The 24,459-nt window shown below is 43.5% G+C and overlaps 2 protein-coding genes across 6 annotated transcripts in view; one reads left to right on the top strand and one right to left on the bottom strand.

Annotated features, from left to right (window-relative positions):
- Positions 1 to 3,286: 3,286 nt before the first annotated feature.
- LOC110536409 (cilia- and flagella-associated protein 95) lies at positions 3,287 to 13,137 on the bottom strand. Of its 2 annotated transcripts, XM_021622173.3 has the most exons (6): positions 12,692 to 13,137; positions 12,485 to 12,596; positions 12,124 to 12,257; positions 10,394 to 10,465; positions 4,834 to 4,894; positions 3,287 to 3,660 (listed from the first exon to the last, which is right to left on the bottom strand). In XM_021622173.3, exons 1-6 carry the CDS (start codon positions 12,739 to 12,741, stop codon positions 3,475 to 3,477), a joined length of 615 nt encoding a protein of 204 aa, XP_021477848.3. In that variant the 5' UTR covers positions 12,742 to 13,137; the 3' UTR covers positions 3,287 to 3,474. The 2 variants fall into 2 exon arrangements, with proteins under 2 accessions (XP_021477848.3, XP_090047311.1); XM_090191185.1 differs by lacking the exon at positions 12,124 to 12,257 and having other exon boundaries at positions 12,692 to 13,060.
- The window catches only part of LOC110536408 (protein prenyltransferase alpha subunit repeat-containing protein 1), a 30,620-nt gene continuing 19,082 nt past the window's right edge, over positions 12,922 to 24,459 (top strand). Inside the window, exons 1-4 of one of the 4 annotated variants that reach the window (XM_090191183.1) lie at positions 13,154 to 13,262; positions 17,707 to 17,876; positions 18,095 to 18,498; positions 20,126 to 20,192. Coding sequence is in view for 2 of the 4 variants with exons in the window: in XM_021622171.3 (XP_021477846.2) it covers positions 13,177 to 13,262; positions 17,707 to 17,876; positions 20,126 to 20,192 (323 nt within the window). In the remaining 2 variants the exon portion in view is untranslated. Of the gene's footprint in view, positions 13,263 to 17,706; positions 17,877 to 18,094; positions 18,499 to 20,125; positions 20,193 to 24,459 lie in introns of all 4 variants that reach the window. The other 3 variants (XM_090191184.1, XM_021622171.3, XM_021622172.3) reach the window with 3 other exon arrangements.

Below are 24,459 nucleotides of genomic sequence, written 5' to 3'. Positions count from 1 at the left end.
TCACACCTGATTCACCTGTCTTTGTGCTTGTCTCCACCCCCCTACAGGTGTTGCCCATCATCCCCAGTGTATTTGTACCTGTGTTTGTCTGTTGCCAGTTCATTTTGTTTCGTGAAACCTACCAGCATTTGTGCCCCTGCGCCTGTCTGGTCTTGCGCCTGTTTTCTAGTCCTTCCCGGTTTTGACCTTTCTGCCTGCCCTGACCCTGAGCTTGACTGCCCCTGTACTAGAAATAAACAGTTGTTTCTTCGACACTGTCTGCATCTGGGTCTTACCTGAAACTTGATAACAATGGTGTTTGTTCTTCACTGGTTGCCTTTGTCTTGTGGCAACAGGTCACAAATCTTGCAGTGATGGCACACTGTGGTAATTCACCCAGTAGATATGGGAGTTTATCAAAATTGGATTTGTTTTCAAATTATTTGTGGGTCTGTATAATCTGAGGAAAATCTGTGTCTCTAATATGGTCATACATTTGGCAGGCTAAGAAGTGCAGCTCAGATTCCACCATTTTATGGGCAGTGTGAACATAGCCTGTTTTCTTTTGAGAGCCAGGTCTGCCTACGGCGGCCTTTCTCAATAGCAAGGCTATGCTCACTGAGTCTGTACATAGTCAAAGCTTTCCTTAAGTTTGTGTCAGTCACAGTGGTCAGGTATTCTGCCACTGTGTACTCTCTGTTTAGGGCCAAATAGCATTCTAGTTTGCTCTGTTTTTTTGTTAATTCTTTCCACTGTGTCAAGTAATTATCTTTTTGTTTTCTCATGATTTGTTTGGGTCTAATTGTGGACCAGCTTGCTTATTAGAGGACTCTTCTCCAAGTTAATCTCTCTGTAGGCGATGGCTTCGTTATGGAAGATTTGTGAATCGCTTCTTTTTAGGTGGTTGTAGAATTGAACGTCTCTTTTCTGGATTTAGGTCATTAGCGGGTATCGTCCTAATTCTGCTCTGCATGCATTATTTGGTGTTTTAGGTTGTACACAGAGGATATTTTTGCAGAATTCTGCATGCAGTCTCTCTCTCTCTTTCTCTCTCTAGTTACACTATCACTCATCCACTGCTTTTCTAAATGCATGAAGGAGACCCACACACTGATTTGTCCCTTCAAAACGTTTTATTTTAACGTGAACAATTCCGACTGTCGTTTTTCACCCAGCAGCAGAGATATACAGTATAGACGTTATACAGAGACAGTATAACGAGCACAGTTCCACTGACTGCACATTGGAAGAAGACAAGAAGACGACACGGCAGGATGTGTTGTGTTTTCTCTCATGTCCAAGGTGTCGGCTAGGTAGGGTCACAGTAAGCAGACACCCACACACACGTGCTTTACAGGCCAACGGAAATGGTTCAGATCCCATGGGGAGGAGGAGGGGGGGGGGTATGTGTTCACAATTTCATGTAAATACAATTTACACAAAGCACCGCCATGTCCATGGTGTATAGGGATGTGTTAACAGGCTCCCACACACTCCATGCATGCACACACACACACACACGCTTTAAGGGTCGACAGAAGGGTTTGTTTCCTGGTCACGTACAGGTCAAACCCCAGGAGGGAGGTAGGGTAGTTCGCTCACGTTCAGCCTAACAACCTGTGTAATTCAATAAGAACGTTTTAAAAGTTGAAGAGAGACCCAGAGGAGTCTGAAAGCGTCACACCTAGAGGCATTCAATCCTGCTTGGACTGTTATTGTTGAATTATTGGTTTGTTCTTTTCTGCCTCTGCTGAGAGAAAACAAACACGGACGCTTTTGTTGGAGGAACATAGAACAATGAGGTAATAGGATGGGATGTAGAAATAACAAAAGAAAGACATGACTGGACGACCCTAGCCCTGGGTGATACACATTATAAATGACTGGACGACCCTAGCCCTGGGAGATACACATTATAAATGACTGGACGACCCTAGCCCTGGGAGATACACATTATAAATGACTGGATGACCCTAGCCCTGGGAGATACACATTATAAATGACTGGACGACCCTAGCCCTGGGTGATACACATTATAAATGACTGGACGACCCTAGCCCTGGGAGATACACGTTATAAATGACTGGACAACCCTAGCCCTGGGAGATACACATTATAAATGACTGGATGACCCTAGCCCTGGGTGATACACATTATAAATGACTGGACGACCCTAGCCCTGGGAGATACACATTATAAATGACTGGACGACCCTAGCCCTGGGAGATACACATTATAAATGACTGGACGACCCTAGCCCTGGGAGATACACATTATAAATGACTGGATGACCCTAGCCCTGGGAGATACACATTATAAATGACTGGACGACCCTAGCCCTGGGTGATACACATTATAAATGACTGGACGACCCTAGCCCTGGGAGATACACATTATAAATGACTGGACGACCCTAGCCCTGGGAGATACACATTATAAATGACTGGATGACCCTAGCCCTGGGAGATACACATTATAAATGACTGGACGACCCTAGCCCTGGGTGATACACATTATAAATGACTGGACGACCCTAGCCCTGGGAGATACACGTTATAAATGACTGGACAACCCTAGCCCTGGGAGATACACATTATAAATGACTGGATGACCCTAGCCCTGGGTGATACACATTATAAATGACTGGACGACCCTAGCCCTGGGAGATACACATTATAAATGACTGGACGACCCTAGCCCTGGGAGATACACATTATAAATGACTGGACGACCCTAGCCCTGGGAGATACACATTATAAATGACTGGATGACCCTAGCCCTGGGAGATACACATTATAAATGACTGGACGACCCTAGCCCTGGGTGATACACATTATAAATGACTGGACGACCCTAGCCCTGGGAGATACACGTTATAAATGACTGGACAACCCTAGCCCTGGGAGATACACATTATAAATGACTGGATGACCCTAGCCCTGGGTGATACACATTATAAATGACTGGACAACCCTAGCCCTGGGAGATACACATTATAAATGACTGGACGACCCTAGCCCTGGGAGATACACATTATAAATGACTGGACAACCCTAGCCCTGGGAGATACACATTATAAATGACTGGACGACCCTAGCCCTGGGAGATACACATTATAAATGTCTGGACAACCCTAGCCCTGGGAGATGGGAGGGGAAAACACCAGGAGTTTTATAAACCTCACAGAGAGACACCAGATGCTAAAAGACTGAACACTGAGGGATGCAACACCAATACTGAGCACAGCGGTGTATCCATTTCCACTGACACCACTCCTATGAAACACTGTTGTAGGAAAACATAAACATTGTACATGCAATACTTGCTTTATTCATGTAACAATGACAAAACAGCAATAGCTCGAGGTGAAAGAAAGATAAATACTGAGGTAAAAAGTTGCTACAGTAAAGTCTGTAGTGAGAAGAATAGTCTTGGTCAGTGAGAACCTGGTTAAGGAGGCCATGCTGTGGTTGTTCCCCAGGGAGGGGGAGGGTTCTAGGTGCAGATAGGGTTGGATGGCTGAGCCTTGGCCCTGGATGTGGCCCCCAGGGTACCATAGACCCCGCTCTCATCCTGCCAGGTGTTCCTGCCCCCGCGACGGTAGTCGGCGGTGTCTGTGAACTGGGACTGGGGCTTCCTGTAGTCAGGAATGCTGTCTGCTGCTCGGCTCTTCATGGTCCTCTGGAGGGGGAGACACAATGTGTGGATGTAGATGCTGCTTTTTCACAGGATCAAGGCTTTAAGCCAGGCACCAGTGTAAAACCCTTGGGTTAGGCCAGGCACCGGTATAAACCCCTGGGGTTAGGCCAGGCACTGGTGTAAACCTCTGAGGTTAGGTCAGGCACCAGTGTGAAACCCTGGGGTCTAGGCCAGGCACCGGTGTAAACCCCTGGGGGTAGGCCAGGCACCAGTGTAAAACCCTGGGGTTTAGGCCAGGCACCAGTGTAAAACCCTGGGGTTAGGCCAGGCACCAGTGTAAAACCCTGGGGGTAGGCCAGGCACCAGTGTAAAACCCTGGGGTATAAAGGTTTGAGTCTATCACTAGTTCTTTGCTCAAGACAAAGAGTTGTGGAAATGTTGTGCTTTGATCGCAAACTAGCTTAATAATGTGGGCCTCAACATGGTTCTATGGAGTTACATTTATCAAAGCTTAAAACATAAACGTTTCAGATTTGGTCCCTTTTCAAAGTATTGCCAAGATTCTTGAACAGCAGTGTAGTCTTCTAAGAACAGGTAGCCAACCTCTGCAACAGGTGGACATTGATAACAGAAATCAGCACACACATGTCCTCAAATGTATTAATCTAAAAAAAAAAGTTCACAAACGTTTACAAAATAGGGGAATCAGAAATCCACACAACAATCTCTCCACATGGGAAACCTATTGCACTATAATCCACACTTTGTTTTTATTTCCTGTTGAAAATGAGAAGTTAAAAAAAAAAAATAATGGAATGAAAAGTTGAATATGAAACGTATGCAGCTCCCTGCAGGGTAAGCCCAGAGCTCAGAATCCTAGAGACTAGTCCTCCTGTAGAGCATTAGACACTATATTACACATCTGGGAACAGTTACACTGAGGAAAACCTGCCACTGCTGACAGAGCAGCCTATCACAAGTGCTTCTGGAACGGCTAATAAAATTCTATGCATGACGGTACACGAAAATGTATATTTCATCACATGGTTGATGTGTGTCAGATGAGAGGAAACGGTATGTACAGGAGGAGAAGAAGTAAGGAATAGTAATTGCTTAATAATAGCAGAAGACTGTGAAATGGTGATGTCCGTTTGAAAAGGTGTTTTTGAGGTTTGAACGGGGTGTCCACTGATTATGTTTGACGCTCAAACTCACCGCCTCTTTGCTGGAGTCCCACGGGGGCAGGTAATCCACTGCATATGTGGAGTCCAACTTCCTGGAATTGGAGACCGACACTTTAAAACAGGTTTGAAAGTTGCAGAGTGAAAGGACGCATTACATCATACAGCACGAGCACACCGTCCACCGCTTCCGAGCATATTACTCTGCAAAGTCCAGTCTCAATACAACAAGGTGGATGAAATTAGGGCACGAGTTGCCTTCCAGAGAGACATCAGAGATTGTAGCATTCTCTGTTTCACGGAAACATGGCTCGCTCAGGATATGTTGTCAGAGTCGGTACAGCCACCGGGTTTCTTCATGCATCGCGCCGACAGAAACAAACATCTCTCTGGTAAGAAGAAGGGCGGGGGTGTATGCCTCATGATTAACGACTCATGGTGTAATCACAACAACATACAGAAACTTAAGTTTTTTTGTTCACCTGACCTAGAATTTCTTACAAAACAAATGCCGACCGAATGATCTTCCAAGAGAATTTTCTTCGACTACAGCTCCCCCCCCCCCCCCCAAGCAGACACCTCGACGGCCCTGAAAGAACTTCATTGGACTCTATGTAAACTGAAAACCATATATCATATATATCTGCAGTTATTGTAGCTGGGTAATTTAACAAAGCAAATTTGAGAACAGGCAAAACATTGGACCACTGCTACTCTAACTTCCGCGATGCATACAAGGCCCTCCCCCGTCCTCCCTTCGACAAATCTGACCATGACTCCATCTTGTTGCTCCCATTCTATAGGTAGAAACTAAAACAGGTCGCGCCCGTGCTGAGGTCTATTCAACGCTGGTCTGACCAATCAGATTCCACACTTCAAGATTGCTTCGATCACGTGGACTGGGATATGTTCCGGGTAGCCTCAGACAATAACATTGATGTATGCGCTGACTCGGTGAGTATGTTTATTAGGAAGTGCATTGGAGATGTTGTACCCACTGTAACTATTAAAACCTTCCCTAACCAGAAACTGTGGATTGATGGCAGCATTCGCGCAAAACTGAAAGCACGAACCACCGCATTTAATCATGGCAAGGCAACTGGAAACTTGACCGAATACATTTTAGCTATTCCCTCCGCAATGCAATCAAACAAGCAAAGCGTCTGTATATATACAAAGTATAGTCTACAGGGTCTACAGACAATTACGGATTACAAAAATAAATCCAGCCCCGTCATGGACATCGTCTCGCTCCCAGACAACTGAAACAACTTCTTTGCGCGCTTTTAGGACAATACAGTGCCATCGACACGACCCGCTACCAAAGACTGTGGGCTCTCCTTCAACGTGGCCGACGTCAGTAAAACATTTAAACGTGTTAACCCTCACAAGGTTGCCGGCTCAGACGGCATCCCTAGCCGCGTCCTCAGAGCATGCGCAGACCAGCTGGCTGGTGTGTTTACGGACATATTCAATCAATCCCTATCCCAGTCTGCTGTCCCCACATGTTTCAAGATGGCCAACATTGTTCCTGTTCCCAAGAAAGCTAAGGTAACAGAACTAAATGACTATCGCCCGTAGCACTCACTTCCGTCATCATGAAGTGCTTTGAGAGACTAGTCAAGGACCATATCACCTCAACCCTAACTGACACCCTATACCCACCCCAATTTGCTTACCACCCCAATAGGTCAACAGACGATGCAATCGCCACCACACTGCCATTTCCCGTCTGGATAAGAGGAATACCTACAGTTGAAGTCGGAGGTTTACATACACCTTAGCCAAATATATCTAAACTCAGTTTTTCACAATTCCTGACATTTAATCCTAGTAGAAATGTCCTGTCTTAGGTCAACACTTTACTTTAAAATTGTGAAATGTCAGAATAATAGGGGAGAGTGATTTATTTCAGCTTTAATCTTTTCATCACATTCCCAGTAGGTCAGACATTTACATATACTAATTGAGTATTTGGTAGCATTGCCTATAAATTGTTTAACTTGGGTTTAACTTAGGTGAATTTTGGCCCATTCCTCTTGACAGAGCTGGTGTAACTGAGTCAGGTTTGTAGGCCTCCTTCCTTTCACACGCTTCACGGTTGGGATGGTGTTCTTCGGCTTGCAAGCCTCCCCCTTTTTCCTCCAAACATAACGATGGTCATCATGGCCAAACAGTTATATTTTTGTTTCATCAGACCAGAGGACATTTCTCCAAAAAGTATCATCTTTGTCCCCATGTGCAGTTGCAAACCGTAGTCTGGCTTTTTTAATGGTGGTTTTGGAGCAGTGGCTTCTTCCTTGCTGAGTGGCCTTTCAGGTTATGTTGATATAGGACTCGTTTTACTGTGGATGTAGATACTTTCCTCCAGCATCTTCACAAGGTCCTTTGCTGTTGTTCTGGGATGGACTTGCACTTTTGCACCAAAGTATGTTCATCTCTAGGAAACAGAACGCATCTCCTTCCTGAGTGGTATGACGGCTGTGTGGTCCCATGTTGTTTATACTTGCATACTATTGTTTGTACAGATGAACGTGGTACCTTCAGGAGTTTGGAAATTGCTCTCAAGGATGAACCAGACTTGTGGAGGTTTTTTTCTGAGGTCTTGGCTGATTTCTTTTGATTTTCCCATGATGTCAAGCAATGAGGCACTGAGTTTGAAGGTAGGCCTTGAAATAAATCCACAGGTACACCTCCAATTGACTCAAATTATGTCAATTATCCTATCAGAAGCTTTTAAATCCATTACATTATTTTCTGGAATTTTCCAAGCTTTTTAATTAAAGGCACAGTCAACTTAGTGTATGTAAACTTCTGACCCACTGGAATTGTGATACAGTGAATAATAAGTGAAATAATCTGTCTGTAAACAATTGTTGGTAAAATAACTTGTGTCATGCACAAAGTATATGTCCTAACTGACATGCCAAAACTATAGTTTGCTAACAAGAAATTTGTGGAGTGGTTGAAAAATGAGTTTTAATGACTTTAATGACAACCTAAGTGGATGTAAACTTCCGGCTTCAACTGTATGTAAGAATGCTGTCTGTTCATTTACTACAGCTCAGCAGTCAACACCATAGTACCCTCCAAACTCATCATTAATCTTGAGACCCTGGGTCTCGACCCCGCCCTGTGCAACTGGGTCCTGGACTTTCTGGCGGGCCGCCCCAGGCGGCGAAGGTAGGAAACAACATCTCCACCCCGCTGATCCTCAACACTGGGGCCTCACATGGGTGTGTTCTCAGCCCTCTCCTGTACTCCCTGTTCACTCATGACCTCGAGGCCATGCACGCCTCCAACTCAATGATCAAGTTTGCAGACGACAGGACAGTGGTAGGCTTGTTTACCAACAACTACGAGACGGCCTACAGGGAGGAGGTGAGGGCCCTCGGCGTGTGGTGTCAGGAAAATAACCTCTCACTCAACGTCAACAAAACAAAGGAGATGATCGTGGACTTCAGGAAACAGCAGTGGGTGCACCCCCCTATCCACATCGACGGGACAGTAGCAGAGAAGGTGGAAAGTTTTAAGTTCCTCGGCGTACACATCACAGACAAACTGAAACGGTCCACCCACACAGACAGCGTGGTGAAGAAGGTGCAACAGCTCCTCTTCAACCTCAGGAGGCTGAACAAATTTGGCTTGTCACCAAAAGCACTCACAAACTTCTAAAGCCCTTAACCGCAAGGCTCTCTAGAGGGTAGTGTGTCTGCACAAGGCATCACCGGGGGCAAACTACCTGCCCTCCAGGATACCTACAGCACCCGATGTCACAGGAAGGCCAAAAAGATCATCAAGGACACCCGTGCCACTGCCTGTTCACCCCGCTATCATCCAGAATGCGAGGTCAGTACAGGTGCATCAAAGCTGGGACTGAGAGACTGAAAACTGTTAAAAAGCCATCACTAACATAGAGAGGCTGCAGCCAACATAGACTAAAATCACTGGCAACTTTAATAAATAGATTTAATAATGGTATCACTAGTCACTTTAAATAATGACACTTTAATAATGTTTACATATCCTACACTACTCATCTCATATGTTTATACTGTATTTTATACCATCCATTGCATCTTGCCGCATGGCCATAAATATATATATTCATATATTTATATGTACACATTCTTATTCCATCCCCTTACATTGTGTGCATAAGGTAGTTGTTGTGAAATTGTTAGATTACTTGTTAGATATTACTGCATTGTCAGAACTAGAAGCACAAGTATTTCGCTACACTCGCATTAACATCTGCTAACCATGTGTATGTGAACAATAACATGTCATTTGATTGATATGATTTGATTTACATCCTATTAGGTCTAAAGCACAGGAGGTTGGTGGCACTTTAATTGGGGAGGACGGGCTCATGGCTGGAATGGGAATCAGTGGAACGGTATCAAATACATCAAACACATGGTTTGATGCCATTTCATTTTCTCCGTTCCAGCTGTTGTTATGAGCTGTCCTCCCCTCAGCAGTCTCCATCGGTCTATGGGTACCCGGTCTATGGGTACCCGGTCTATGGGTACCCTCACAGGCAAACCTGAAAGAATCTACCGCTGAATAACTCTCTTTGGGCAGACCCCCAGAGGCAAACTCCCAGGCTCTAGTCAACATGGTGTTTATGCTCACATCTGTTACATGTGCTGCCCATTACTAATGCATCTTGTCTCCTTCAATTTGTTGTTCTCCTGTAAAGTCTATTCTGATTTGAAATGAACTTTAAATCAAGTTTGATTTGATAAACAACTGAGTGTATTATTGTTTTATTTCTGCGTGCATTTTGTATTTATATTGATGTGTGTATTTGCTGTCATTTATGTCATTCAGGGCTCATCTGTAAAAGAGACATTGGTCTCAGTATGACTCCCTAATAAAATAAAGGTAAAATAAAATTGCCACTATGCCCAGACTGTGTGTGAATGGGAGATTTTTTTTATAGCCTACACCAAAAAATACAGACAGATGTTCATGAAAGGTCTCTTGGCATGATTCAAATGTTGTTAAGTGAATGTTGTGTTAAGTGTTGCCAAGCCTTCTAAAAGCGGAGTGGTGTGTGAGACACACTTCAAATGTTGCTGTGAGCTGTAGCCCTAGCCTCCCACACAGTAAGGATGGACGACGACATCAGGAATACATCACTGTTTCCACAGGCGCTCTCCATGTCTTATGCAATTGTGTTTGAAATGAATGTCAACTACAGGCCTATTGGACCGCTTTAGGTTGGAAACAAAGGGATTCCATTGGTGCAAAAAGTCAAGAGTTTGCTCCTGCCCTTTAAACAAAGGATGTTCAAGACCTCTCCAACTTTGTGTTCTCTACTGTTATCATATTTCAAACTTGTCAATATCAACATTTGAGATTTTTGTTGTTGTTGTGTAAGATAATGTGATTTATTCAACAAGGAGAATGGGGCCTCAACGACCAAACAGTCATATCGCCCTCTTTTGGCAGAGAGTAGTAGCGACACCATTTGGAGTCGACAGTTCACACAGCGTGAGTTCACCATTCTCACTGTCCTCTAGTACAAGAGAAAACTGGTTACTGAGTGTGTGTAGAAGCAAGAAGAACAAAGAACAGCCTCTTACATCTTGTCATGCCCGGGGCGATGATGTGGCAGGATGCTATTGGTCACACCAGTCACATGTCCTGCTGTGTCTCTGCAGTAAAACAACACTGGATCAACACATTGTCATTTGTAAATCTCTGCACATAGCATACATAGCATCTCAACATTCTACTGCAACATCAAAGATATACTAGCACAGGAGGCTGGTGGCACCTTAATTTGGGAGGACGGGCTCGTGGTGATGGCTCGAGCGGAGAAGGTGGAATGCCATTCCATTCGCTCCATTCCAAACATTTTTTATTTTTTACCTTTATTTTACTAAGCAAGTCAGTCAAGAACAAATTCTTATTTTCAATGACGGCCGAACAGTGGGTTAACTGCCTGTTCAGGGGCAGAAGGATAAATTTGTACCTTGTCAGCTCGGGGATTCGACCTTGCAACCTTTCGGTTGCTAGTCCAACGCTCTAACCACTAGGTTACCCTGCCGCCCCAAATTATGAGCCGTCCTCCCCTTAGCAGCCTCCACTGGTGTATAGCCGGTAACGGCATACATGTATATTAAGTTTGTGTACTCAGTGTTATGTGTCTTGTACGTACCAATCCTTTACCACACATGAAGTTCACTCTCGGGAAACAAAGGTTATTTGAAATCAATTGAATAAAGAGTCTGTGAGCGTAAAAACAAGGTGCAGCCTTGCTATGAGTTTCCCCATGAAGGAGAAGAATGTGCTCCTGATTGGTCAGTGAGAATGTGCTCCTGATTGGTCAGTGAGAATGTGCTCCTGATTGGTCAGTGAGAATGTGCTCCTAATTGGTCAGTGAGAATGCGCTCCTAATTGGTCAGTGAGAATGTGCTCCTAATTGGTCAGTGAGAATGTGCTCCTAATTGGTCAGTGAGACTGTGCTCCTAATTGGTCAGTGAGAATGTGCTCCTAATTGGTCAGTGAGAATGTGCTCCTGAATGGTCAGTGAGAATGTGCTCCTAATTGGTCAGTGAGAATGACAAAGTAGATTTAGCTTTTAGTGCTTGTGTTTTTTGTGCTATAGTACCTGACGGCACCATGCTACAGTCCTCCTATAGCCAGCTACTGTACCTGACGGCACCATGCTACAGTCCTCCTATAGCCAGCTACTGTCCCTGACGGCACTATGCTACAGTCCTCCTATAGCCAGCTACTGTACCTGATGGCACCATGCTACAGTCCTCCTATAGCCAGCTACTGTACCTGATGGCACTATGCTACAGTCCTCCTATAGCCAGCTACTGTACCTGATGGCACTATGCTACAGTCCTCCTATAGCCAGCTACTGTCCCTGATGGCACTATGCTACAGTCCTCCTATAGCCAGCTACTGTACCTGATGGCACCATGCTACAGTCCTCCTATAGCCAGCTAATGTACCTGATGGCACTATGCTACAGTCCTCCTATAGCCAGCTACTGTACCTGATGGCACTATGCTACAGTCCTCCTATAGCCAGCTACTGTACCTGATGGCACTATGCTACAGTCCTCCCATAGCCAGCTACTGTACCTGACGGCACTATGCTACAGTCCTCCTATAGCCAGCTACTGTACCTGATGGCACTATGCTACAGTCCTCCTATAGCCAGCTACTGTACCTGATGGCACTATGCTACAGTCCTCCTATAGCCAGCTACTGTACCTGACGGCACTATGCTACAGTCCTCCTATAGCCAGCTACTGTACCTGATGGCACCATGCTACAGTTCTACAGTTACAGCCTACCTGACGGTACGTTTGTCAAAGTCTGCAGACTGGAAGTGGCCAGCCTCTACCATAGACTTGAGAATCTTCTTGGGCTCATAATCTCTCTTCAGTAGATACTGTGACATTTGTGTTTCTGTGCTTGTGCTCCAATCCTGGAGGTTAAACAGAATAGAATAGAATAGAATAGAATAGAACTCTTGGAATATTTTGTTGTTTTTCCCCAAAGGGAACTTCGGTAAAGAGATTATGTTACAGCAGCAACAACAACAAAATATATATATATTTTTTAAAGGCCAACTGATACATGAACAACCAAGATCAAATAAAAAGCCTTGATACATAATCTCCTATTGTTTCACAAAGGAGAGGTATTGCTCACAGCATCCATGTAGGTTCCAAAGTGTTTGTAGGTAGATCTACTGAGTTTCTTCTTTCCATCCGGACACAGAGTGAAGTCATAGTCTTTGGGTTCGGCCTCTCTGTTTTTATGCCTAGATGGAAATAATATGTACATCATTCATGTGATATGCAGATAGCTGTGATGTTGAGAGATATTTTAGAATGAATAGTTGGCTAGTCTACTTACCAATTGGAAATAAGAGTTGGTCTGCTGTAATACATCTTGGTATCAGACATGGTGACTGAGTTTGAAGACTGAACCGTGATTCACCAATAACACTTCCACTGAACTGAATGAAGCCTTTTGCACTCAGGATTCTCAGCGAGCAAAATTAAGATGCTTCCAAATTCCATTCCAATTACTGTGGCGTCATAGAACGGGACAGTTAGATTAGAACGTGAGTAACATTCCACAGCAGTAAAGCATTCGATCGATGGAAGAGTGTAGCATAGTCCCGCAAATTGTATGAAATTAACTAATTCATTAATGAATTACTGTGGACTGTAAAAACATTGTAGGCGGCGTGGCGTTTCAATTTTTTACAAATGTTGCAACAACGTTACCATGGTGAAACCTGTTTTACACATGCGCACTTTGCCTAGCCAAGTGTGTTCATTTTTAATGACCCGGATGAATTTGAGATAATCCGTTGACGTCATCAGTGTACAAAAATGGCGGAGACGGAGAACGAGGTGGAGGTATTGGTTCAGAGAGTTGTAAAAGATATCAATAACGCCTTCAAGAGAAACCCCAATATGTACGTATATCCACTTTATCGAAGATAAGCTAGCTACACTATAACATCAAATGAATCATTGCGTGGTGTGCTAACAAGCTATATCATTACATTAGCAAGCTAGCTAGCTAGCTAACGTTAGTCATCACAGATTGTTGGTCAGCTACCGTTAACTAGCTAGCAGGATAAAAGGCTAGCCAGGGCAGTATAGGCTTGCAAAAATAGCAAGGTAGCTAGCTAGTGTCTTTGCTTACATTGAGCCACATCGCTGAGGAAATATATTTGACTTTGCTGCTGAATTTGTTTGCCATTTACCTAGTTAGCTATCTACAGTAGCTATTCGTTAGCCAAATAATGTTAGCTAGTCGATTGGCCAAAGCTATCTAGCTTGATTAGCAGAAACGGATAACACAGCCTTGTTGTTGTTCCTATTTCTGGAATGGTATGCACAAATCATGTGATCAGAAAGAGCTTTTCACCACATACAAGTAACTTAACCAGTCAGCCAAATATTGTTGGAAGAGTCACACCTTCCTCGGCTTGCGACTCTAACATGCCATGTCATAGCAGGGTAGCTTTGTCAGTGTTTCCTCAGTTCTGTTGGGAACATATTTCCAGAATCAAAATCACTTGGAGCTGATTTCGTGGTGTTTTTAGTCTTATGTCCAACAATGTTTTTAATTATTTATTTATTTTAAATAGTAACATGTCTTTTTTATTTTCTTTGCTCAGAAAACTTGGGGGACAATAAAATCACCTGCTGGCCACCAGTTGGGGAACCCAGATGTAGAGTGTAGAATGCAGAATAGAACTGGAATGTAACTAGCTTCTGTGTAGAAGCGTCCTTGAGTGAGTGTTCTAAATTAGAACTGGCCTACATTCGCATTTAAGAACAGGGTGTGGATGCTTTTACTTTAATGCTGAACATCCCAGACCTTTTCTTTCGTTTGTGTTTGTTTTGACAGTCCGCTCAGAGCTCATTATAAACAAGCCTATACACATATTTAAAAGAAAGAGAGAGAATGTGGGAAATGAACTTTTCATTTGATACAGTTCAGTTAGTTTATCCAGACCCTGGCTGTGACGCTTTTCAATTCAAGGGGCTTTATTTGCATGGGAAACATATATTAACATTGCCAAAGCAAGTAAAATAGATAAACAATCAAATTGAACAGTTACACAAAAGTTCCAATAGAATAAAGACATTTCAGATGTCATATTATATCTATATACAGTGTTGTAGCGATGTGCAAATAATTAAAGTACAGAAATAAATCTGGGTTGTATTTACAATAAGTTCCCGAGTGGCACAGCGGTCTAAGGCACTGCATCTCCGTGCTAGAGGCGTCACTCAGACCCGTGTTCGGGTAGGTCGCCATTGTAATATAAATAAACAATGGTGTTTGTTCTTCACTGATTGCCCTTTTGTGGCAACGGATCACAAATATTGCTGCTGTGATGGCACACTGTGGTATTTCACCAAATAAATATGGGAGTTTTATAAAAATTGGGTTTGTTTTTCGAATTCTTTGTAGGTCTGTGTAATCTGAGGGAAATATGTGTATCTAATATGCTCATGCATTTGGCAGGAGGTTAGGAAGTGCAGCTCAGTTTCCACTATATTTTGTGGGCAGTGTGCACCTAGTTTGTCTTCTCTTGAGAGCCAGGTCTGCCACTCTCCAAGAGTGTCTCAGGGAGAGTTGGGATATGCAAAAAAACACATTTCCAATCGTCACATGTTTATTGATACACACTGATACATGAAATAGAAAAAATATCAAGTACCATAGCACCCACCAAATAATTATTATCAAAAGTAGAACGATGTCAGACCATGCCTGAACTTCTCTGATTGATAACCTACACTTCTACTTTATATGATAAGGTTAAGAGGCAAAAAAACAACATCTAAGCTTGATTTGTAGTGTTAGTGTGTATAATGTTGCATAGGCTTCTCCAACCCTCTGGAAGTGACCTGGGCTGTGCTCAGCTGCACTGAGTGCAGTGCTTTGAGACTGTCTGCGTTTGATACCATTCACCTGACTCATGTTGATGCATAGCTAGACTACGCGCACACACCCTCAAAAGTTAAAATTCCTCCCTTGTTCTGTGTCCCTCTCTGCCTGTGCCAGAGCTGGGCTGTGTTCAGCATAACAACATTGTGGAACATTCAGATATAGTTGTGTAGAACATTCCTCTCTAGCATATAGAATTAGAAATGACATCAGTTCTATTTGTGACATTTTGCTTACTATACATTACAGGTCGACCGATTATGATTTTTCAATACCGACACCGATTATTGGAGGACAAAAAAAGCCGATACCAATTAATCGGCCATTATGTATGTATGTATGTATGTATGTATGTATGTATATATATATATATATACATACATACAATAATTAAAAAAAAAATATATATATATATATATTTTTTGTAATAATGACAATTACAACAATACTGAATGAGCACTTATTTTAACTTAATATAATACATCAATAAAATCAATTTAGCCTCAAATAAATAATGAAACATGTTCAATTTGGTTTAAATAATGCAAAAACAAAGTGTTTGGAGAAGAAAGTAAAAGTGCAATATGTGCCATGTAAGAAAGCTAACGTTTAAGTTCCTTGCTCAGAACATGAGAACATATGAAAGCTGGTGGTTCCTTTTTAACATGAGTCTTCACTATTCCCAGATAAGAAGTTTTAGGTTGTAGTTATTATAGGAATTATAGGACTATTTCTCTCTATACCATTTGTATTTCATATACCTTTGGATGTTCTTTTAGGTACTTTAGTATTGCCAGTGTAACAGTATAGCTTCCGTACCTCTCCGCTCGAACCAGGAACACAACGACAGCCACCCTCGAAGCAGCGTTACCCATGTAGAGCAAGGGGAACAACTACTCAGTCTCAGAGCGAGTGGGGTTTGAAACGCTATTAGCGCGCACCCCGCTAACTAGCTAGCCATTTCACATCACATCGTTACACCAGCCTCATCTCGGGAGTTGATAGGCTTGAAGTCATAAACAGCAGCTCTGCTGGCAAAATGCACGACAGTGCTCTTTGAATGAATGCTTAGGAGCCTGCTGGTGCCTACCATCGCTCAGTCAGACTGCTCTATCAAATCATAGACTTAATTATAACATAACCCACAGAAATACGAGCATTTGGTCATTAATATGGTCGAATCCGGAAACTATCTCGAAAACAAAACGTTTTATTTCAGTGAAATACGGAACCGTTCCGTATTTTATCTAACGGGTGGCATCAATAAGTCTAAATATTCCTGTTACATTGCACAACCTTCAATGTTATGTCATAATTACGTCAAATTCTGGCAAATTGGTTCGCAATGAGCCAGGCGGCCCAAACTGTTGCATATACCCTGACTCTGCGTGCAATGAACGAGAAGTGACACAATTTCACATGCCTGCTAATCTGGATTTCTTTTAGCTAAATATGCAGGTTTAAAAATATATACTTCTGTGTATTGATTTTAAGAAAGGCATTGGTGTTTATGGTTAGGTACACGTTGGAGCAACGACAGTCCTTCTCGAATGCGCACAGCATCGATTATATGCAACGCAGGACACGCTAGATAAACTAGTAATATCATCAACCATGTGAACCAACTAGTGATTATGATTGATTAAGTTTAATGCTAGCTAGCAACTTACCTTGGCTTCTTACTGCATTCCCGTAACAGGCGGGCTCCTCGTGAGTCAGGTGGTTAGTGTTGGACTAGTTAACCCTAAGGTTGCAAGATTGAATCCCCGAGCTGACAAGGCAAAAATCTGTCGTTCTGCCCCTGAACAGGCAGTTAACCCACTGTTCCTAGGCCGTCATTGAAAATAAGAATGTGTTCTTAATTAACTGACTTGCCTGGTTAAATAAAGGTGTAAAAAAAATCGGCGTCCAAAATGACCGATTTCCGATTGCTATGAAAACTTGAAATCGGCCCTAATTGATTGGCCATTCCGATTAATCGGTCGACCTCTACTATACATGACCCTAATACAAAAGGGACTCTGTGTGTGCGTGCTGCAGTTTTGCTGTGTGCTCACGACGTAGACTCTGGAGATGCATGTGTGCGAACTAGGTTGCTCTACAAGGCTTGTCTCCCGTCCAGACCAGTGTTATGTTGTGCATCTAAAAGCTCTTTAAACTAGAGACCCATTTGGGCTAAATACAACCCTACACCAGACAGTCAATAAAGCCCTCATTTGACTGGGCTGGAGGTTGTTATTACTGTGTGTCTGTCTAACTTAACGTTGCAGCCGTAAAACGACGCCTGAGCAGTCCAGTTTTTCAGGGGAAAAGGAAGTTACGTTGAAATACTGTGTCCCTGAAAACATTTCTTTTCTGCCTATCCCAACGAGAGTGGAGTGTTGTGTCCTTGTAGTGTTAGAGCAAATAGCATGCAGGTTTTCACTCACCTTTCTCCCTCCCTCCCTCAGTGATGAGATAGGTCTGATCCCGTGTCCAGAGGTCAGGTATAACCGCAGCCCCATCGTGCTGGTAGAGAACAAGCTGGGGGTGGAGAGCTGGTGTGTCAAATACCTGCTACCCTACGTCCACAACAAGCTACTGCTCTACAGGCAGCGCAAACAGTGGCTGGACAGGGAAGGTAAGAACTTTATTGTCCAGTTTCCTTACTGTCCTCAGAAATGTCTTTTTTATTTTTATTTTAGTCCAACACCCCAAGATACACACACATTTCCCCCGAGGGGTTGGAAGCACAGGTCATGCATGGTGCAGCTCTACCCTCTGGGACAGTTTTTCAGTGATTATTTTTATTTATTTTTTCCACTTTTTCTCCCCAATTTTGTGGTATCTCATTGGTAGTTACAGTCTTGTCTCATCGCTGCAACACCCGTACGGACTCGGGAGAGGCGAAGGTCGAGAGCCGTGCGTCCTCCGAAATGCTTCTTCTTGACACAATGCCCGCTTAACCCGGAAGCCAGCCGCACCAATGTGTCGGAGGAAACACCGTACACCTGGTGACCGTGTCAGCGTGCATGCACCCGGCTTGCCACAGGAGTCACTAGAGCGTGATGGGACAAGGACATCCTGGCTGGACAAACCCTAACCCGGACGACGCTGGGCCAATTGTGCGCCGCCCCATGGGTCTCCCGGTCGCGGCCCGGCTGTGACTCGAACCAGGATCTCTAGTGGCACAGTGCTTTAGCACCTCTCGGGAGGCCCTCTGGAACAGTTTGAGGTTAAGTTCCTTGCTCAAGGGCTCAACGGTTGGTGATGGCATCAACACATTTTCACAGCTGCTGCTTTTAGGACAGGGGAAGTAACCTTTTGTACAGTTGCTGGCTTGGAGACTCCTCACTGTAGATTGCAAGGGTTACTGTACTCTGAAGTCCTGAGCTGTGTTTGAATACCCATACTAACATATGGTATACCACATACTTAATGAATATATACTACATACTATTAGTTCATTTTAGTATACTGTAAACAAACGGTATCCTTTCAGTTGAGAGTACTAGCGCTTTGCTGGTCTACCGGAAGTTGATGCTGTTGCTATGCAACCTCTTGCTAGCTTGTTAGCATAACAAATGACTAGCTAGACATTTTACGACTTCGGATGTGTTCTTAAATTCAATCTGCAGTGCCAGAGTGCACTCTGGGCGTTCGTCAATTCAGAGTGTTGTCAGATTGTCCATTTGTAAATTCATAGTGTTTCGCTTTGGGAGCGTCCAGGGTGCAAACTGGATGCTCTAGCCGAGGAGTAGGGTTGATTCCAACGTTTTGACCTCCCAACGGCCCCCAAGCTAACTGGCTAACTTACTAGCTACTTCCAGACAAATGAGAGAACACCCCACTCTGACCATTTTACCTGCCCTAGCAGAGCTGGTTAGGCTGTTTTCATGTTATCCAGAACGTTGGTGACTGTAACTGCTGCTGGCAACAATTTAATTACACTTTTTGCCGACGTTTACTGACCCAGGCCGTATTCAACGGGTGTTGAGCCTTCGTAAATTCATCAGTTATTCTGCGCTCTGGTACACTTTATTTAACTAGGCAAGTCAGACAGCCAGAGCGAATTTACGAAAGCACCCGAGAATGTCCATTGAGAACGCCCAACGACTATACCACTTAGCTAAGAATAACAGGAATAATCAAGTAAATAAACGTTGGGTAGTTAGCCTATAGTTAATATATTGGCAAGTTCGATGTATTAGTAGCCAACTAACGTTAGGTAGCTAGCTAACATACTGGTACATACTGCTGTAATGCTCTGTGGTTCGTAAGGATAGCTTTGCTAACAAATTGTCAGCCAACATAACGTTTAAGGTAACTTATTTGAAAAGTACTTACTTTATTACATTGCCCAACGTTTTCTTAACATTTGTCATAATTAGTTAAAGCAATGAATTTGTAGGGGCTCTCGTCGGACTTCGGCTGCATATTTAACACAATTTTCTTCAAATCTGAAAATGATGTGAAGCCACGCCCATTTTCAGAAGAATTGCATTATGGGTCCTAAAAGCACAAAAATAGTGTCCACTGCTTGTTTTCTTCGTATTTTGGCGAATGTAGTACAACATCCGGGAACTTTTGGCCTACCAACACTATGACCAGTAAGCAATACTATATACTGAATTTACCCCACAAATAGTATGGTTAGTATGAGTATTCGAACACAGCTCTGGCCTATACCTAAAACATGTTGGTTTCTAGAGGAAGGATGAACTCAGTCTACTTCGTATAAATGAGCTTTTTGGGGATGTGGCAAAATCCTTTCGTTACCATTTTGGACAGACAGAATTTATTGTACCTAAACAAAATGGGCATTATAAATGACTTTACTTTTACTGAAGATAATCAGTTGATATACTGCCCTGTCTCTCCCTCTTCAAGCTCTGGTAGACATCACCTGCACTCTGCTGCTGCTCAACCCAGACTTCACCACTGCTTGGAATGTCAGGTAAGGACTCTGGCTCACACCATTCTGATCTGTATACGTTGTGGCCACATTGAAGACACAATAATAAGCCCTCTAAATAGACCCCACTCCATCCTCACTCCCCATTGGCGAGGGGTGGGCAACATATTGCCCGCGGGAGGTTTGATATTTTTTTTGTTTTTTTGTGTGGGGGTGATTTATTATTTGGGGCTAAAAAACACTCCAGGCCACTCTTCAACATGTAAAACTAGATATTAAGTATGTCAAAATTATAATGAACCTATACGTTTTGAAATAACTGCCAAGACGATGCCTTAGGGTCAGTACGCCCTTCCCCCTCTGAGGGGACAAAATGTCTCTCTGTTACAGTATCCAGACTAGAGGTCGACCGATTCATCGGAATGGAAAGTTTTCATAACAATCGGAAATCGGTATTTTTGGACACCGATTTGGACAATTTTTTTATTTTTTATATTTTTACACCTTTATTCATCCTTTATTTAACCAGGCAAGTCAGTTAAGAACACATTCTTATTTCCAATGACGGCCTAGGAACAGTGGGTTAACTGCATTGTTCAGGGGCAGAACGACAGATTTTTACCTTGTCAGCTTGGGGATTCAATCTTGCGACCTTACAGTTAACTAGTCCAACGCTCTAACCACCTGATTACATTGCACTCCACGAGGAGACTGCCTGTTACTCGAATGCAGTAGGAATCCAAGGTAAATTTCTAGCTAGCATTAAACTTATCTTATAAAAAACAGTCAATCAATCATAATCACTAGTTATAACTAACTACACATGGTTGATGATATTACTAGTTTATCTAGCGTGTCCTGCGTTGCATATAATCGATGCGGTGCGTATTCGCGAAAAAGGACTGTCTTGCTCCAATGTGTACCTAACCATAAACATCAATGCCTTTCTTAAAATAAATACAAGTGTATATTTTTAAACCTGCATATTTAGTTAATATTGCCTGCTAACCTGGCTCGTTGCGAACTCTGTGAAGACTATTTCTTCCTAACGAAGACAGCCAACTTCGTGTTCATTCATAAGTGTTCATTCAGTATTGTTGTAATTGTCATTATTACAAATACATTTTTTAAAAATCGGCCGATTAATCGGTGTCTGCTTTTATTTGGTCAACAATAATCGGTATCGGCGTTGAAAAATCAGTCGGTTGACCTCTAATCCAGACGACTATTGTGACAGAATGATACTATAGTATCTGTGTCTGAAACTTGTCCTCTGAGGATAATTCTGATGCTGTCTATATGGATGTATGATCTCTGTGGTAACTTGTCCTCTGAGGATAACTCTGATGCTGTCTATATGGATGTATTATGATCTCTGTGGTAACTTGTCCTCTGAGGATAACTCTGATGCTCTCTAAATGGATGTATGATCTCTGTGGTAACTTGTTTCTGGACAGGGTGAACTCTGAGTTACTCCTTGTAAATGATATATTTGATTATCCTCTCAGGAATGTTCTTATGTCACATTGTTCTCATACCCCACACAAGCCTTTAAATGCTGGAGCTACCATCATAAATGCTGGAGCTATAGTCTGTTAGTTCGGGCCTGATTCAGAGTTAAGATAAATGTGTGTTACTCCGAGTTACATTTTTTGACTTTTTACCCTGTTTTTCTCACCAATTTCATGGTGTCCAATTGTTAGTAGTTACAGTCTTGTCTCATCGCTACAACTCCCGTACGGGCTCGGGAGAGACGAAGGTTGAAAGTCATGCGTCCTCCGATACACAACCCAACCAAGCCGCACTGCTTCTTAACACAGCGCGCATCCAACCCGGAAGCCAGCCGCACCAATGTGTTGGAGGAAACACAGTGCACCTGGCAACCTTGGTTAGAGGCCCGCCACAGGAGTCGCTAGTGCGTGATGAGACAAGGATATCCCTACCGGCCAAACCCTCCCTAACCCAGATGACGCTAGGCCAATTGTGCGTCGACCCATGGACCTCCCGGTCACGGCCGGCTGCGACAGAGCCTGGGCTCGAACCCAGAGTCTCTGGTGGCACAGCTAGCACTGCGCCACCCGGGAGGCCCGCAACTCAGAGTTTTGCTTAAATCTACTCAACTCAGAATATCATGTAAATCATTTACCTTTTTAAAGTCTTACTACTGTCCATTGTGTGTACAGTCAGGAACTTTTTTATTTTATTTCACCTTTATTTATTAACCAGGTAGGCTAGTTGACAACAAGTTCTCATTTACAACTGCGACCCGGCCAAGATAAATGCAAAGCAGTGGGACACAAACAACAACACCGAGTTACACATGGAATAAACAAACATACAGTCAATAACACAATAGAAAAGTATATTGACAGTGTGTGCAAATGTAGTAAGATTAGGGAGGTGAGGCAATAAATAGGTCATAGTGGCGAAATAATTACAATTTAGCAAGTAGAGATACTGGGGGGCAAAGAAGCAAAAAAAATGTTTACAGTATTGGGATGAGGTAGTTGGATGGTCTATTTACAGATGGGCTATGTACAGGTGCAGTGATCTGTGAGCTGCTCTGACAGCTGATGCTTAAAGTTAGAGAGGGAGATATGAGTCTCCAGCTTCAGTGGTTTTTGTAATTAGTTCCAGTCATTGGCAGCAGAGGAACTGGAAGGAAAGGCGTCCAAAGGAGGAATTGGCTTTGGCCGGTGAAATATATCTGCTGGATCGCGTGCTATGGGTGGGTGTTGCGATGGTGACCAGTAAGTTGAGATAAGGCAGGGCTTTACCTAGCAAAGACTTATAGATGACCAGGAGCCAGTGGGTTTGGTGACAAATATGAAGCGAGGGTCAGCCAACAAGAGTATATAGTTCGCAGTGGTGGGTAGTATATGGGGCATTGGTCACAAAACCGATGGCACTGTGATAGACTACATCCAATTTGCTGAGAAGTGTTGGAGGCTATTTTGTAAATTACATTGCCGAAATCAAGGATCGGTAGGATAGTCAGTTTTACGAGGGTATTTTTGGCAGCATGAGTGAATGATGCATTCATGAGTTGTTGTGAAATTGGAAGCCAATTCTATAATTAATTTTGGTTTGGAGATGATTAATGTGATTAATGTGAGTCTGGAAGGAGAGTTTACAGTGTATTTGTAGTTGTCCACAGAACCGTCCAGGGCGGGCGGGCGGGCGAGCATGTGCGGGCAGTGATCGGTTGAAGAGCATGCGTTTAGTTTTACTAGCGTTTAAGAGCAGTTGGAGGCCACGGAAGGAGAGTTGTATGACATTGAAACTCATCTGGAGGTTTGTTAACACAGAGATGGGCCAGAAGTATATAGAATGGTGTTGTCTGCGTAGAGGTGGATCAGAGAAACTAACAAGGCAGTGCATGGTATTGACCCAGTTTTTATTTATTTATTTAACCAGGCAAGTCAGTTAAGAACAAATACTTATTTACAATGACGGCCTAGTTAACTGCCTTGTTCAGGGGCAGAACGACAGATTTTTACTTTGTCAGCTCGGGGATTCGATCTAGCAACCTTTCGGTTGCCTCCCCAACGCTCTAACCACTAAGCTACCTGCCTCCCCGATATGGCCCATCATCTTCAGAGTCTAGTCGGGCCTCTCTCTTCCCTGCTGTAGGTCTCTATACTCTTGCTCGCTGCTCCGAGACCTGGCCGGGTGGTGACAGAATAACAACATATCCCTCAAAGTAACCAAGACTAAGGAGATGGTTGTGGAAAAGGAGCACCGAGCACGTCCCCATTCTCATTGATGGGGCTGTAGTGGAGCAGTTTGAGAGCTTCAAATTCCTTGATGTCCACATCAACAACAAACTAGATTGGTCCAAATACACCAAGACAGTCGTGAAGAGGGCACGACAAAGCCTATTCCCCCTCAGGAAACTAAAAATATTTGGCAGCATCGTGATGCATCTTGACCGGTTGCATCACTGCCTGGTACGGCAATTGCTCGGCCTCCGACAGCAAGGCACTTCAGAGGGTAGTGCATACAGCCCAGTACATCACTGGGGCAAAGCTGCCTGCCATCCAGGACCTCTACACCAGGCGGTGTCAGAGGAAGGCCCTAGAAATTGTCAAAGACCCCAGTCATAGACTGTTCTCTCTACTACCGCATGGCAAGCGGTACCGGAGTGCCAAGTCTAGGACAAAAAGGCTTCTCAACAGTTTTTACCCCCAAGCTATAAGACTCCTTGAACAGGTAACCAAATGGTTACCCGGACTATTTGCATTGTGTGTCCCCAACCCCTCTTTTACACTGCTGCTACTCTCTGTTAATCTTATATGCATAGTCACTT

This window comes from Oncorhynchus mykiss, chromosome 11 (assembly GCF_057628025.1).
Source record: "Oncorhynchus mykiss isolate SJ-2025 chromosome 11, ASM5762802v1, whole genome shotgun sequence".
NCBI classification, from domain to species: Eukaryota; Metazoa; Chordata; class Actinopteri; order Salmoniformes; family Salmonidae; genus Oncorhynchus; species Oncorhynchus mykiss.
Note: the sequence above shows the minus strand (reverse complement) of the source record. Positions and strands in the feature narration are given on the sequence as shown.